This window comes from Bombina bombina, chromosome 7 (genome assembly GCF_027579735.1).
Source record: "Bombina bombina isolate aBomBom1 chromosome 7, aBomBom1.pri, whole genome shotgun sequence".
Classification (NCBI taxonomy): Eukaryota; Metazoa; Chordata; class Amphibia; order Anura; family Bombinatoridae; genus Bombina; species Bombina bombina.
The window spans coordinates 22,244,133-22,258,268 of NC_069505.1; the positions used below are offsets into that span (position 1 = coordinate 22,244,133).

At 39.5% G+C, this 14,136-nt stretch overlaps 1 protein-coding gene across 1 annotated transcript in view; it reads left to right on the forward strand.

Moving 5' to 3' along the window:
- Nucleotides 1–14,136, forward strand: part of LTBP3 (latent transforming growth factor beta binding protein 3) — a 262,324-nt gene that overhangs the window by 1,470 nt on the left and 246,718 nt on the right. The window contains exons 2-3 of the mRNA XM_053719982.1: nucleotides 3,952–4,236; nucleotides 4,607–4,821. Coding sequence (XP_053575957.1) covers nucleotides 3,952–4,236; nucleotides 4,607–4,821 — 500 coding nt within the window. The remainder of the gene's footprint in view (nucleotides 1–3,951; nucleotides 4,237–4,606; nucleotides 4,822–14,136) is intronic.

Here is a 14,136-nt window from a genome sequence, read left to right on the forward strand (position 1 = left end):
ACAGACAGGAGGGGGCTATGAGTGTGTCCCTCACACTGCAGGTGACACAGAGACACACACAGGAGGGAGCTATGAGTGTGACAAAACACAATATTTAGGAGTGCTCAAAAGGCTAAAGGTTTATAAGAAGACCAATAGACAGTTATAATTAAACCATCAATACTAGTAATTTAGATAAATAAATAAGGCATTAAGTAATACAGAGGTATAATTGTTATAGCCTATGATGTATAACTAAGAGGTAACGTTAGTGAAGGGTAAAAACCATATACAGCAGATAAGGAAACACAATACCCAAATAATAAAAAACACAATTTATTAAACCTAAACAGTAGTGCAAATATATGAACTCAATATCTGCTACCTAAATTGATGACAAATTGATAAAAAAGATAAAAAGAGATTTATTCGGATGTCTCCGATATAGAACAGCTAAAAAATATGTTGAGAATAAAATATTGCCAAAACGAAAAGTGTATATAGATTGCGCAAACAAATGCTAAAGCTGATAGTGGAAAAAAATATTTACTCATATTTAGTGAATCATAAGATAATGAAATTTATTTTAGGGGACTAAACATAAAGTCCAAATAAACTATTATAAGAAATAAATATAGTGGATGTGTAAATACAAATGAATGTGTGTGATAGTGAGGAGGATATGCTATAGCTTTTTACACTGTTTAAAATCTTATTATTGCGCAACAATCCTAAAATTAAACTAATATAAATATCATGTGAGATTTAGAACCTAATAGTCCTTACTTGAGTCCTCCAGTATAGAACAAAAAAATATCTAATTGATCTGATGATAAAAGATATACCCTTTATTTACACAACAATACTATGAGTTAAAAAATTCAAACATCATAAATAAAGTGCGGCCGCACAAACGTAGGCTGATAAAAGAACAAGTGCAATTGATACAACTGCTAAAAGCACAAATATATACTACTACATGAACAGATACAATTAATGTGGCTAAAATAATTGATATACTAAATGGCAATTAATCAGTGATGATCGTAAAAAGAAAGGTAGAAGTGAAATGTTATGTATACATTTATGTTTATGTTTCCAGGTTATATAGGTAAACTTTATCCAGCGAAGACCTACAATGTAGATACGATATAACATGCAGACATCTCTTCTACAAAACACATAAAAGCAGGTTACAGGAGTTTGAGGCTGCCAGAGGACGTAACTATCGGTACAAGCTTTCTGTTAGACACGATAGAGTGGCCACGCCAAACACAGCTGACTGCCTGATTCAAAGGTGCTTAATTAAGCAGGTATATTCTTCCAAACAGAAGCGGATGAGGTTCTGAGCAACGCGTTTCAAATTTCTTTTTCAAATTCATTTTTAAATTCAGTTGGTGCTAATAGGGAATTAAAAATGAAACCAAATGGGTTAAAATAAATAAAGATCTATTTGGAAACAAAATCTCAGTTTTTTTCTGTGTTACTCATGTAAAGCCTGTCAATATAGCTGTAAAAAGTGTAGAATTATTATACCTACTATAGGAGAAGAATTGGTGATAAAAGATATAATCAGATGTACAACTAAGGGAGTAATCTATGTACTGCAGTGCACTTGTAATTAAATTTATTTTGGTGAAACCAAAAGAATGTTAAAAGATAGGATTAGAGAGCAGCATATCCTCTGTATTGAAAAGAAGGCAGACGATACAAGACTCTATAAGCATTTTAAAGAGGTTCATGGAGGGAGAGTAAGCGATCTTAAATACTGGGGTATTCATAACGTTAAATTAAATTGGAGGGGAGGTAATATAGATAAATATCTCCGACTTAAAGAGGCAGCGTATATTTATAAATATAATACTCGGGTTGATTGACAATCCCCTGCTTGCGGCCGATTGGCCGTGATTCTGCAGGGGGCGGCGCTGCACCAACAGCTCTTGTGAGCTGCTGGTGCAATGCTGAATACGGAGAGCGTTTTGCTCTCCGTATTCAGCGAGGTCTGGCGGACCTGATCCGCACTGTCGGATCAGGTTCGCCAGACTTTGATAAATAGAGGCCTCTGTGTTAACAGAGGTGTCATTTGGACTTGACACAGGACCTCTTTAAAGTTGACATATCAGCTGGTACAACTAATTGGAGCCTTCGTTTGGCTTATTGCTGAACCTGCCTTGTTCCACTACTGGATAGTGACACCAAGCATTGCAATAAGTTCTATTTCAAGCAAGTCACAAAGACTATACGAGTATCCAGCGTGCAATTTGCACTAAGGGCAGATACCTTTTTTTTCTCTCTCGAGTCTGACAGAGAGCGGACATACGGATCAGCTGGAGAGCGTGTGTATGCAACACTGACCAATAGGAGCTGATCAATCTAACAGACCCTTTCCACGTGACCATAACGACTGGAGGAAGAGACTACACGGAGGTTGAACGGCTAATCGAGCTGGCTGTCCTCTGGGTCTATACCACTCCTGAGTAGCCAGGTAAAAAATACACCGTTTTGCCTAAGGATCGACACGTTCTTTAATCAGACTGTGTGAACTTCAGCTGTTACCCTTATCCAAAGTTTTTAACAATTTTTTCAGATACTTGTTTGTTATAATCTGGCCAAATTCCTCTTTTTTTAGTGGTGGCAATATTTTATGCTCAACATATTTTTTAGCTGTTCTATATCGGAGACGTCCGAATAAATCTCTTTTTATCTTTTTTATCAATTTGTCATCAATTTAGGTAGCAGATATTGAGTTCATATATTTGCACTCCTGTTTAGGTTTAATAAATTGTGTTTTTTATTATTTGGGTATTGTGTTTCCTTATCTGCTGTATATGGTTTTTACCCTTCACTAACGTTACCTCTTAGTTATACATCATAGGCTATAACAATTATACCTCTGTATTACTTAATGCCTTATTTATTTATCTAAATTACTAGTATTGATGGTTTAATTATAACTGTCTATTGGTCTTCTTATTAACATTTAGCCTATTGAGCGCTCCTAAATATTGTGTTTTGTTTAACTTTGTATTTATCCTAATTGTAGGGGATCTTTTAGGGTTTAGGAGTTTGGTTATTCATATTTTTGCGCACACTCCTGAGATTTTTAGTGTAAGCTATGAGTGTGTCCGTCACACTGCAGGGTGACACAGTGACACACACAGGAGGGGTTTATGAATTTGTTCTGCACACTGCAGAGTGACACAGTGACAGACACAGGAGGGGTTTATGAATTTGTTCTGCACACTGCAGAGTGACACAGTGACACACACAGGACAGGGCTATGAATTTGTTCTGCACACTGCAGGGTGACACAGTGACACACACAGGACAGGGCTATGAATTTGTTCTGCACACTGCAGGGTGACACAGTGACACACACAGGACAGGGCTATGAATTTGTTCTGCACACTGCAGAGTGACACAGTGACACACACAGGACAGGGCTATGAATTTGTTCTGCACACTGCAGGGTGACACAGTGACACACACAGGAGGGGTTTATGAATTTGTTCTGCACACTGCAGAGTGACACAGTGACACACACAGGACAGGGCTATGAATTTGTTCTGCACATGGCAGAGTGACACAGTGACACACACAGGACAGGGCTATGAATTTGTTCTGCACACAGACAATAGTGAAATAATAAGTGTGTCCCTCCACAGGGTGACACAGTGGGGAGCTATGAATTTGTTCAGTGCACTGAAGGTTGACACAGTAACACAGACAGGAAAGGGCTATAACTGTATTCCAAACACTGCAGGTGACACAAACACACAGACAGGAGGGGGCTAGAACTGTATTACACACACTGCAGGTGACACAGTAACAGACAGGAGGGGTCTATGGGTATGTCACGTGTACTACAAGTTGACAGAGTAACAATTGGAGTGATGTCATTTGGAGAGGGTTTATGTCCTTTTCAGCATAATTTAAAAGCGTTACTTAAAGAAGATAGTTTCTACTCCACAGTGGTTTGCCCCCTGCCATGCATGAATGGTGGTCAGTGCTCCTCACACAATCACTGTATCTGCCCTCCTGATTTTACTGGCCGCTTCTGCCAACTTCCTGCCTCCGGTGGAGTTAGAGGGGCAAGCGAGGCAGGTGAAGGGCAGGGTGGTGACCCATCTTCAGGCAAGCATGCAGTTTATTCAGTACAAGTCATTGCTGGAGAAGAAGAATCAGAAGGTAGAGGAACAAAGATCAGCCAGTCAGCACTCACTGTCCCTCTGGGGCCTGGATATAGCTCCTCTGAAGGTACCTGATATCCTGTCTATCTATCTATCTATCTATCTATCTATCTATCTAGCTATCTATCTCTTTCTCTACCAGTAATAATCTCCTATGTGGGACTGTGTCAAAAGCCTCTTTCTACTTTACAGGAACTTTGATTAATTTGATCATCTTGTTTTCTTATATATTTTTATATAAATTCTCTGTTTGAATGTCTATATTTGTGACTATTCATAAACACATTTGACTGGATCTGATCTATGTTTATGTAAGTCTATTCACTCATGTATTGTTGCTCCTTGAAGTCATATATTCCTCTAAACTCATTACAATCATTGTCCAATCCATCATTTTACCCATTTCTTTCTTCACTCTTCGTTCTTTCATTCTCCAGTCCAGGTTCTTCCTCCCTACCTTAATGTTCGGGTCCATCACCCACCAAATGCATCTATCCAGGTTCATCGTATTGATGGTCTCGGAACTGAAGGTTCAACTGGAGGAGCTCAGCACCTTCTTCCGCACCCTGAAATTAGTAAAGCTGCTCCGTCTCGTCCTGTAACTTACAAACCTTTAGGCCGTTGTTTTCAAGACACATTACCAAAGCAGGCAGTGAGTGCCAACCTCCGTTTTCTTTAAATTGTTCTATTATTACACATTATTAAGTCTGTAGTTTTCATCCCAAGTCAGATGAAAATAGGTTTTATGGTGGTTTATGACATTGAACTAAGCTCTGAAGGTTCTATGGGTATATTCAATTGGTATAATGATTAAGCCATAAACTGCTTTTATGTTGATACAAATAATTACAGTACTAGACACACAAAGGCATACAGCATATTAGCCAATCATCGGCTGCATAGCTTTGTAGATAGTGACTGTTATGTACCCTCAAAGAGACATCTTTTAAGAATGACGTACTCTTATTTACTAAAGAAGTTTATTGCTCAGGTCTCACTGAGTTTAAATAAGTTAATTTATGTGATTTTATCAAATCAATTACAAAGATATCTCAATGTTTCCATCTAGAAAATGTAAAATACAGTGCCTTGTGGTAAAGTTGATACATGGGGCAAAATGTATCAAATTGCAAGCGGACAGGATTCACATGTTTAAAACCTGTCTGCATCTTATCACAAATTGTGGGGTGAATGTACTCCCCCTATTTATCACTGCACAAGGAAACATTTGTGCAATACCGCCCCCCTACCCTTACGCAACCAATTACGTGAGAGTAGGGCTGGTCTATTGCCCTGGTGGAATGAATCCTGGGTGATTTTCATTCGCCAACTTCATTTTGGCAGAGGGTTTATGAATCAGCATTTTAAACCGTCAGTTGCAGGCACAAATGAGTGAGCCAGCAACCGATCAGGGCATAAATAATATAATAAATCTTGCCCATGGAGTACTTTCCATAGTGTAGGTTTTGTATGTTCAGAGAATTCCGACATTTTTGCAGTCTACAGTAAATGTCAGTACACAGCTTTCTTGCATATCTCTTATGTAGTTTTAATTAACTTTAAGGTTTGCTTATGTTACCATGTGTGTGTCACTGTGTATGTTACTATACTATGTGTATGTTATCATGTGTGTGTCACTGTGTATGTTACTATACTATGTGTATGTTACCATGTGTGTGTCACTGTGTATGTTACTATACTATGTGTATGTTATCATGTGTGTGTCACTGTGTATGTTACTATACTATGTGTATGTTACTTTGTGTGTGTCACTGTGTATGTTACTATACTATGTGTATGTTACCATGTGTGTGTCACTGTGTATGTTACTATACTATGTGTATGTTACTATACTATGTGTATGTTACTATACTATGTGTATGTTACCATGTGTGTGTCACTGTGTATGTTACTATACTATGTGTATGTTACCATGTGTGTGTCACTGTGTATGTTACTATACTATGTGTATGTTACCATGTGTGTTTCACTGTGTATGTTACTATACTATGTGTATGTTACCATGTGTGTTTCACTGTGCATGTTACTATACTATGTGTATGTTACCATGTGTGTGTCACTGTGTATGTTACTATACTATGTGTATGTTACCATGTGTGTGTCACTGTGTATGTTACTATACTATGTGTATGTTACTTTGTGTGTGTCACTGTGTATGTTACTATACTATGTGTATGTTACTATACTATGTGTATGTTACCATGTGTGTGTCACTGTGTATGTTACTATACTATGTGTATGTTACCATGTGTGTGTCACTGTGTATGTTACTATACTATGTGTATGTTACCATGTGTGTGTCACTGTGTATGTTACTATACTATGTGTATGTTACCATGTGTGTGTCACTGTGTATGTTACTATATGTGGCAAACCTAGCCACTTCTGGACTATAACGTAAGAAAGGTTGTCTGTGACAGACCCTTCGGTCAGGACTGAAAGTGTTAACTTTATTTTCTAACCACAAGTGGCTGGCTCCAGCTACAATCTAATTAATGCTTAGCATTCTATTGTTTGATCACCCCCAGAGAGAAACGCCTAAGTGATAAGGAGAGTCAAGAGTGTCCTGTGGTTGAAGTGTTTAAGTAATATAATCCTATTGTATCATGTCAAGGGCGCTTCTCCCTTTTATCTAATGTACAACATTCTTTCCACCCCCATCTGGGGGGGGGGGGGGGTCAAAAACCTGTATAAATCTGTATGCTGCCTTCAAATAAAGTGTTATTCTGTTTAAAACCTGAAAACTGGCTGGGTTGTGAACTGCTGATTCCCTATGCAGGACATTGTTCCCTGGTGTTAACCCTTGGTATCCGGTTGGTACCGTTACAATTGGTGGCAAGCGACGGAATGAACCTTATCGCCCAGAAGAGCAACTACACAAGCCAGTAACCTCAGGAAGAGGGGGATTACTACAATACTGACTAAGATGGAAGGAGTACCAGGGACCGAAGTGAATGGAGATGGATTATTCTAAGCTAAAGAGACAAACGTAAAAGGAACTGCTAGAAGCCAGGGGAAAGATAGGCAGCAGCAAACCCAAGGCTATATTAATTGCTGAGCTGATGGAGGGAGACAGAGCTCGCAGCGCTACGCCTCCAGCAGCCATGGAGGAGACCCTATACCAGAGGGAAATGAGGACCAGGCTGGAATTTTTACCCCAACCTGTACCACGGGATATGCTATCCGTGGTAATGGCAGATGTGCAGGAGTACGTGATGGCACACAGTCCGCGGAATGCATCCTCCCGAGCAGAATCCATTTTGGACGCACTCAGCAACCCAGTAAGACCCAAAATCCCATACCATGCATTTAAAATGTTTTGTGAGGAGAAGGATGAGATTGATGGGTATTTACAGGATTTTGAGAGACTGTGCGAGTTACATGATTTGGAGCAGTCCGTATGGGTGCCGGTGCTAGCAGGCAAGCTAGCCGGTAGGGCAGCGGAAGCGTATCGCGCTGTACCCAGGGAGGACAGCAAGGATTACGCTAAAGTGAAGAGAGCGATCTTGGAAAGATATGCCATTACCTCAGAGGCATACCGGCGCAAGTTTAGAGGCCTGCGCAAGCCAGAAAGAGATTCCCATGCAGAGTGGGCCCACAAGCTGGATCAAGCATCTCAGGGGTGGATACAGGCCAGCCAAGCTACCACCATGGAAGAATTGCGACAACTGATGCTGTTGGAGCAATTCTTTAACGGCTTGTCCCCAGAAGCCCAAGAATGGGTGAGAGATCGAAAACCCCTCACCTTAACCGAAGCAGCCAGATTAGCAGACCAGCATTTTGATGCCAGGAGGCACCATGGACTACAGCCTAACAACGGACGGGCTAATATACAATGCCACACCTGCAAGCAGTGGGGACATAGGGCACGTGAGTGCACCCAAAATCGGAGCAGACAAGCTTGGAACCAGGTCAGACAGAACCTGGCCCCAAGGGCGGCTGCTCACCATTACCAAACGGAGCCAGCCGCTCATGAGGTGTTGAGCACCCAAGCCGAGGAACCCCTGGGAATTCTGCATGAGGTGATGTCGGTCCAGGGACTTCGGGATTCGGGAGCTACTTTAACCCTGATAGCTCCCCATTTGGTGCCGGATACAGCACCCACTGGCGGATCCGTGGCAGTACGAGGGGCAGGGGGAGCAGTATACCGATTGCCCACTGCTAGAGTGGAGTACAGACCCCCAGTCACCCCAGCAGCTGCCAGTTACCAACCCCCGGCGCACCGCTATACCACACGGCCTCCGGCCACGAACTACCCTCAGAGAGCCCGGTTCAATTCGCGGGGCTACTCACAACCTATTCGGTGCTTTGGATGTAAGCAACTAGGGCACAAAAGACCAGAGTGTCCCCTAAATGCAGCGAATCAAGCACAGTCCTGGAGAAGACCCGCTGGCGGAATCCCACATAAACCTCAGCCTGTGGCCCGCTACGTAGAGGCGCCAGAATGCTGGGGCAGCCTACATGAAGCAGACCCCGTGCAAGCTGCCCACCGGAATAACCGGCAACGGGTTAAAGTGAATGGGAAGGAGGTCAGTTGTCTACGGGATACTGGTGCTACCATGACCTTGCTTCAAGAGAACTTGGTGCCTGAGAAACAGCACACTGGAGACACTGTGGCTGTGAGGGTAGCAGGGGGCACTGTGTTCCGCCTACCTGTTGCCAGGGTACATTTGGATTGGGGAGTGGGCGCTAGACTTGTGAATGTGGGGGTCAAGAAGGACTTACCTGCTGATGTTCTCCTTGGAAATGACTTGGCCCCCCTTGTTTCTGCCTATGCTCCCATGGATCCCGCTAATGTTAACCCTGTGACTACCCAAGCCCAGTCCCTCCGGGAAGAGACGCTTCCATGTTTGGGGTGGGGGCAGTACTGAGCCAAGTTGGAGCAGATGGCGGAGAACACCCCGTAGCTTACTTGAGCCGAAAGTTGTTGCCCCGGACATCCCCAAGCCGATCCGTTGGGATCAGACTGTGTATGCCGGCTTGGTTCTGGGGGAGCATTGTGGCAAACCTAGCCACTTCTGGACTATAACGTAAGAAAGGTTGTCTGTGACAGACCCTTCGGTCAGGACTGAAAGTGTTAACTTTATTTTCTAACCACAAGTGGCTGGCTCCAGCTACAATCTAATTAATGCTTAGCATTCTATTGTTTGATCACCCCCAGAGAGAAACGCCTAAGTGATAAGGAGAGTCAAGAGTGTCCTGTGGTTGAAGTGTTTAAGTAATATAATCCTATTGTATCATGTCAAGGGCGCTTCTCCCTTTTATCTAATGTACAACATTCTTTCCACCCCCATCTGGGGGGGGGGGGGGGGTCAAAAACCTGTATAAATCTGTATGCTGCCTTCAAATAAAGTGTTATTCTGTTTAAAACCTGAAAACTGGCTGGGTTGTGAACTGCTGATTCCCTATGCAGGACATTGTTCCCTGGTGTTAACCCTTGGTATCCGGTTGGTACCGTTACACTATACTTTGTGTATGTTACCATGTGTGTGTCACTGTGTATGTTACTATACTATGTGTATGTTACCATGTGTGTGTCACTGTGTATGTTACTATACTTTGTGTATGTTACCATGTGTGTGTCACTGTGTATGTTACTATACTATGTGTATGTTACCATGTGTGTGTCACTGTGTATGTTACTATACTATGTGTATGTTACCATGTGTGTGTCACTGTGTATGTTACTATACTATGTGTATGTTACCATGTGTGTTTCACTGTGTATGTTACTATACTATGTGTATGTTACCATGTGTGTGTCACTGTGTATGTTACTATACTATGTGTATGTTACCATGTGTGTGTCACTGTGTATGTTACTATACTATGTGTATGTTACCATGTGTGTGTCACTGTGTATGTTACTATACTTTGTGTATGTTACCATGTGTGTTTCACTGTGTATGTTACTATACTATGTGTATGTTACCATGTGTGTGTCACTGTGTATGTTACTATACTTTGTGTATGTTACCATGTGTGTGTCACTGTGTATGTTACTATACTATGTGTATGTTACCATGTGTGTGTCACTGTGTATGTTACTATACTATGTGTATGTTACCATGTGTGTGTCACTGTGCATGTTACTATACTATGTGTATGTTACCATGTGTGTGTCACTGTGTATGTTACTATACTATGTGTATGTTACCAAGTGTGTTTCACTGTGTATGTTACTATACTATGTGTATGTTACCATGTGTGTGTCACTGTGTATGTTACTATACTATGTGTATGTTACCATGTGTGTGTCACTGTGTATGTTACTATACTCTGTGTATGTTACCATGTGTGTGTCACTGTGTATGTTACTATACTATGTGTATGTTACCATGTGTGTGTCACTGTGTATGTTACTATACTATGTGTATGTTACCATGTGTGTGTCACTGTGTATGTTACTATACTATGTGTATGTTACCATGTGTGTGTCACTGTGTATGTTACTATACTATGTGTATGTTACCATGTGTGTGTCACTGTGTATGTTACTATACTATGTGTATGTTACCATGTGTGTGTCACTGTGTATGTTACTATACTATGTGTATGTTACCATGTGTGTGTCACTGTGTATGTTACTATACTATGTGTATGTTACCATGTGTGTTTCACTGTGTATGTTACTATACTATGTGTATGTTACCATGTGTGTGTCACTGTGTATGTTACTATACTATGTGTATGTTACCATGTGTGTGTCACTGTGTATGTTACTATACTATGTGTATGTTACTTTGTGTGTGTCACTGTGTATGTTACTATACTATGTGTATGTTACCATGTGTGTGTCACTGTGTATGTTACTATACTATGTGTATGTTACCATGTGTGTGTCACTGTGTATGTTACTATACTATGTGTATGTTACCATGTGTGTGTCACTGTGTATGTTACTATACTATGTGTATGTTACCATGTGTGTGTCACTGTGTATGTTACTATACTATGTGTATGTTACCATGTGTGTGTCACTGTGTATGTTACTATACTATGTGTATGTTACCATGTGTGTGTCACTGTGTATGTTACTATACTATGTGTATGTTACCATGTGTGTGTCACTGTGTATGTTACTATACTATGTGTATGTTACCATGTGTGTGTCACTGTGTATGTTACTATACTATGTGTATGTTACCATGTGTGTGTCACTGTGTATGTTACTATACTATGTGTATGTTACCATGTGTGTGTCACTGTGTATGTTACTATACTATGTGTATGTTACCATGTGTGTTTCACTGTGTATGTTACTATACTATGTGTATGTTACTTTGTGTGTGTCACTGTGTATGTTACTATACTATGTGTATGTTACCATGTGTGTTTCACTGTGTATGCTACTATACTATGTGTATGTTACTATACTATGTGTATGTTACTTTGTGTGTGTCACTGTGTATGTTACTATACTATGTGTATGTTACCATGTGTGTTTCACTGTGCATGTTACTATACTATGTGTATGTTACTATACTATGTGTATGTTACTTTGTGTGTGTCACTGTGTATGTTACTATATTATGTGTATGTTACCATGTGTGTTTCACTGTGTATGTTACTATACTATGTGTATGTTACTATACTATGTGTATGTTACTTTGTGTGTGTCACTGTGTATGTTACTATACTATGTGTATGTTACCATGTGTGTTTCACTGTGTATTTTACTATACTATGTGTATGTTACTATACTATGTGTATGTTACTTTGTGTGTGTCACTGTGTATGTTACTATACTATGTGTATGTTACTTTGTGTGTGTCACTGTGTATGCTACTATACTATGTGTATGTTACCATATGTGTGTCACTGTGTATGTTACTATACTATGTGTATGTTACCATGTGTGTGTCACTGTGTATGTTACTATACTATGTGTATGTTACCATGTGTGTTTCACTGTGTATGTTACTTTGTGTGTTTCACTGTGTATGTTACTATACTATGTGTATGTTACCAACTGTGTCACTGGGTATGTTACTATACTATGTGTATGTTACAATGTGTGTTTCACTGTGTATGTTACTTTGTGTGTTTCACTGTGTATGTTACTATACTATGTGTATGTTACCATGTGTGTGTCACTGTGTATGTTACTATACTATGTGTATGTTACCATGTGTGTTTCACTGTGTATGTTACTATACTATGTGTATGTTACTATACTATGTGTATGTTACCATGTGTGTGTCACTGTGTATGTTACTATACTATGTGTATGTTACTATACTATGTGTGTGTTACTATACTATGTGTATGTTACCATGTGTGTTTCACTGTGTATGTTACTATACTATGTGTATGTTACCATGTGTATTTCACTGTGTATGTTACTATACTATGTGTATGTTACCATGTGTGTTTCACTATGTATGTTACTATACTATGTGTATGTTATCATGTGTGTTTCACTGTGTATGTTACTATACTATGTATATGTTACCATGTGTGTTTCACTATGTATGTTACTATACTATGTGTATGTTATCATGTGTGTTTCACTGTGTATGTTACTATACTATGTGTATGTTACCATGTGTGTTTCACTGTGTATGTTACTATACTATGTGTATGTTATCATGTGTGTTTCACTGTGTATGTTACTATACTATGTGTATGTTACCATGTGTGTTTCACTGTATAATGTTACTATACTATGTGTATGTTACCATGTGTGTTTCACTGTGTATGTTACTATACTATGTGTAATGTTACCATGTGTGTTTCACTGTGTATGTTACTATACTATGTGTATGTTACCATGTGTGTTTCACTCTGTATGTTACTATACTATGTGTATGTTGCCATGTGTGTTTCACTGTGTATGTTACTATACTATGTGTATGTTACCATGTGTGTTTCACTGTGTATGTTACTATACTATGTATATGTTACTTTGTGTGTTTCACTGTGTATGTTACTATACTATGTGTATGTTACCATGTGTGTTTCACTGTGTATGTTACTTTGTGTGTTTCACTGTGTATGTTACTATATTATGTGAATGATACCATGTGTGTTTCACTATGTATGTTACTATTACTATGTGTATGTTACCTTGTGTGTGTCACCTGTGTATGTTACTATAACTATGAGTATGTTACCATGTGTGTGTCACTGTGTATGTTACTATACTATGTGTATGTTACCATGTGTGTTTCACTGTGTATGTTACTATACTATGGTATGTTACTTTGTGTGTGTCACTGTGTATGTTACTATACTATGTGTATGTTACCATGTGTGTTTCACTGTGTATGCTACTATACTATGTGTATGTTACTATACTATGTGTATGTTACTTTGTGTGTGTCACTGTGTATGTTACTATACTATGTGTATGTTACCATGTGTGTTTCACTGTGCATGTTACTATACTATGTGTATGTTACTATACTATGTGTATGTTACTTTGTGTGTGTCACTGTGTATGTTACTATATTATGTGTATGTTATCATGTGTGTTTCACTGTGTATGTTACTATACTATGTGTATGTTACTAGTACTATGTGTATGTTACTTGTGTAGTGTGTCACTGTGTATGTTTACTATACTATGTGTATGTTACCATGTGTGTTTCACTGTGTATTTTACTATACTATGTGTATGTTACTATACTAATGTGTATGTTACTTTGTGTGTGTCACTGTGTATGTTACTATACTATGTGTATGTTACTTTGTGTGTGTCACTGTGTATGCTACTATACTATGTGTATGTTACCATATGTGTGTCACTGTGTATGTTACTATACTATGTGTATGTTACCATGTGTGTGTCACTGTGTATGTTACTATACTATGTGTATGTTACCATGTGTGTTTCACTGTGTATGTTACTTTGTGTGTTTCACTGTGTATGTTACTATACTATGTTATGTTACCAACTGTGTCACTGGGTATGTTACTATACTATGTGTATGTTACAATGTGT